We start from the raw sequence: 3,339 nt of genomic DNA, 5'->3' as shown, positions 1-3,339 counted from the left end.
ACACAATGCGCCTTTACGATTTGAAAAAGTACGGGGACTTTACTAATGACGCCCTAGAACACATAGTGGACTTTTCGCTCTTAATTACACACTTAGAGCATGATGGAGAGACTCATTAAAAATCACACCTTAAGATGGCTGAGGCAGAGCCTGCACTAAAATCAACCTTAAAGGTCTGCCATTGTTTTAGATTACGACGAAGCGGGTGTATGAAAGCTGACATTCTCATGGCTACTGAAAAAAGAGGTTGGGATAGAATAGATTACTCATGTCCAGGCTCGCGATCATTGAACTCTGATGGGCTAGGAAAACTAGCTCAAGGCACGCGTGACGCGGGGCTTTTGATGTATCGACGATCGATCGATTCGCGTTTACTATTACACGGCCTGCATAGCCGCGCGGCATACACAACCACACACACTTGGCAGCGTCAATAAACGCACACACTGGCTAACGTTGACACATCTCAAACAGTGAACTAAGCCGTGTTCTTATTGCTAAGCACTTATATTACAATATGGTATTAATGATGGTACTGTTGTAGGCTGTTGGACTGTAAATGAAAAATTTAATGTACATTCTAACCACCCTAAAATTTTCTGCTCAACGGTTTAGACGTTTTCACAAAATCGATCTGGACTGTGAAATCGCGGTTTCCCGCGGGCATCCGCGGAAGATCTCATCCCGGTAAAATGGGAGCCTATCTTCACATAATACACAGACTTTTGGTGGCGCGATTTCAACACTTTTATGAGCTCGATGATATGCGGCGCACATGGCGCATTTATGTGTGCGCGGTGGAGCGCATATGCAGCTGCGATCGCGCCTCTTAAAAATGGGAAAGGCTGGCAATTGTTGCCACGCGATGTACACAAGTGTTACCACGCGATGCTACCATGTTACACAGAGTGCTACACAATGTTGCACTCGATGCTACCAATGTTACCCGGATGCCTACACCAATGTTCCACGCAATGCTACACATGTGCCACGCAATGCTACACAATGTTTGCCACGCGATGTACACAATGTGCACGCGGACTGCCTATTACATGTTTACCACGCGATGGCTACAATGTTGTCACGGCGATGCTCACATAATTACCACGCGATGCTACACCAATGTTACACGCGATGCTACACCATGTTACCACGCACGCTCCAATGTATACGCGGGATGCTACACAATGTTACCAGCAGCTGCGCTACACATGTTACCACGCGATGCTACACAATGTTGACACGCAATGCTACACAAATGTTACACGCGATGCTACACAATTTGACCACCCACCCGATGTCCTACACAATGTTTTCCACGCAATGCTACAGCAAATGTTACCACACGATGCTAACAATGTTGCCGCGATGCTACACATGTTACCACGCATGCTACACATGTTTGCACGCCGATGCTATGTACAATGTTACAACGCGATGCTTACACATGTTGCACGCGTGCTACATGTTGCCCTCGATGCCTACACAATGTTGCCACGCGATGTACACAATGTTACCAGCGATGCTTATACAATGTTGTCACGCGATGTACACAATGATTGCACGCGATTGCTATCAATGTTGCACGCGATGCTACACAATGTTGCCAGCGATGTAACATGTTACACGCGATGCTACACAATGTTACCACGCGATGCTACACATGTTGCACGGATAGGCTCCAATATTACCACCGATGCCATACACAATGTTGCAATGCGATGCACACAAATATTACACACGCGATGCTACACAATGTACACGCGTGCTACACATATTACCACGCGATGCTACCAATGTTTACACGCGATGCTCACAATGTTGCAGCGAGTGCTACACAATGTCTACACGCGAATTGCTAGCAAAATGTTGCCACGGATGTTACCACATGCTAACACGCGATTGCCTATTACAATTTACACGCAATGGCATACACAAATGATTGCCGCGATGCATATACAATGTTGCAAGCGATGCTACAGAATGTTGCCACGCCGATGTACACAATGTTGCACGCATGCCTTACAAGTGGTACACGCTGTACACATGTTACGCGAATGCTATTCACAATCGAAGAACGACTTGCACGCAATGCACTCACATAGTTACCACGCGTGGACAAATGTTGCCACGCGATTGGCTACACATGTTGCACGCGGCTATACAATGTTACCACGACGTTACCATGTTGTCCACAGCGATGAGAACGAGTGTTCACGCGTGCTACACAATGTTACCGCGATGCTACACAATGCTTTACCAGCGAGACTGCCCTACACAATGGGTTACACGCGATGCATACCAATGTTACACGCGGGATTGCTATACAATGTTACCACGCGATGCCTATACAATGTTACACGGCGATTGCTATACGAATGTTGACCACTCGAATGCTACCAATTTTGCCTGCGCGTTTCGACACTTGATGGATGTACGATATGACATAACGTGAGAAATGGCACTCGACTTTCGCATCCCGTCGTCGGACGAATCATCGTGTGTTGTTTGTAGCGTTGCGTGGTAACATTGTGTAGCATCGCGTGGTAACATTGTGTAGCATCGCGTGGTAACATTGTGTAGCAACACAATGTTATATTGCAATATTATATTATATGCAACACGTTATATGGCAACATGCGGTCCTTGCCATCAGGTGGCGCCACCGCAGCTTACCTGTCATAAGTGGGTTTATCGAGCTCGGACGTTCTTCTGTTTATGTACCGCGTCTCCATTGTTCTGATGAAGTGAATGACGGCGAGGATGAGCAGCATGACGCCTGCGCGACGAGAAAACAGCGTGAGAACAAGAGAACGTGCGTAGAATAGGTGCGGGATTTCTTACATTATTGTCAGCTCTAAACGCTGCCACCTAACACTGTCAGTGCTAACCATTAACCCTACCACCTAACCCTAAACCTAATTTTTCCCCGTGAACTAACCTTGACCCCACCTCTAGAACTAACCCTAACCATACACCTAGAACGAAAGAGCTAAAACGAAAGTTCTAACGAAATAAAACTTCTAATGAACTAATGCCACGGGTTCGACGCAACCATTAAGAAAAAAAAAGGAACGCAAAATACGACCCGGCGGTCTCCGTGGCAACGTACCATTGATGAGCGCCTCCCAGACGACGTAGGGCTGCGCGAAGCAGATGGCGCCAAATGCGGTGTACAGCACACCCTTGCGCCAGTAGTCGAAGGCGAGAACACGATGCCAGCAGACTACGCACCCGGGCGGGTTGTAACGACTGCTCTCGTCCTGCTTGTGGTAGTTGCTGCGAACGCAGAGAAAAACAGAGAGACATATAGATATAGTATTAGTATATATATGTATA

General features: G+C 47.0%; 1 protein-coding gene across 1 annotated transcript; it reads right to left on the bottom strand.

Annotated features, from left to right (window-relative positions):
• Window positions 1–2,676: 2,676 nt before the first annotated feature.
• LOC106820233 lies at window positions 2,677–3,279 on the bottom strand (the record flags this gene model as incomplete). Its single annotated transcript, XM_014824768.1, is given in 2 exon segments — window positions 2,677–2,779; window positions 3,113–3,279. Coding segments are annotated over 2 exon segments (270 nt in total), but the record flags the coding sequence as incomplete, so codon positions are not given.
• Between the last annotated feature and the right edge of the window lie 60 nt (window positions 3,280–3,339).

This window comes from Priapulus caudatus, unplaced genomic scaffold (genome assembly GCF_000485595.1).
Source record: "Priapulus caudatus unplaced genomic scaffold, Priapulus_caudatus-5.0.1 Scaffold8741, whole genome shotgun sequence".
Classification (NCBI taxonomy): Eukaryota; Metazoa; Priapulida; class Priapulimorpha; order Priapulimorphida; family Priapulidae; genus Priapulus; species Priapulus caudatus.
The sequence above is the reverse complement of the archived record's forward strand: the minus strand, read 5'-3'. Positions and strand labels throughout refer to the sequence as shown.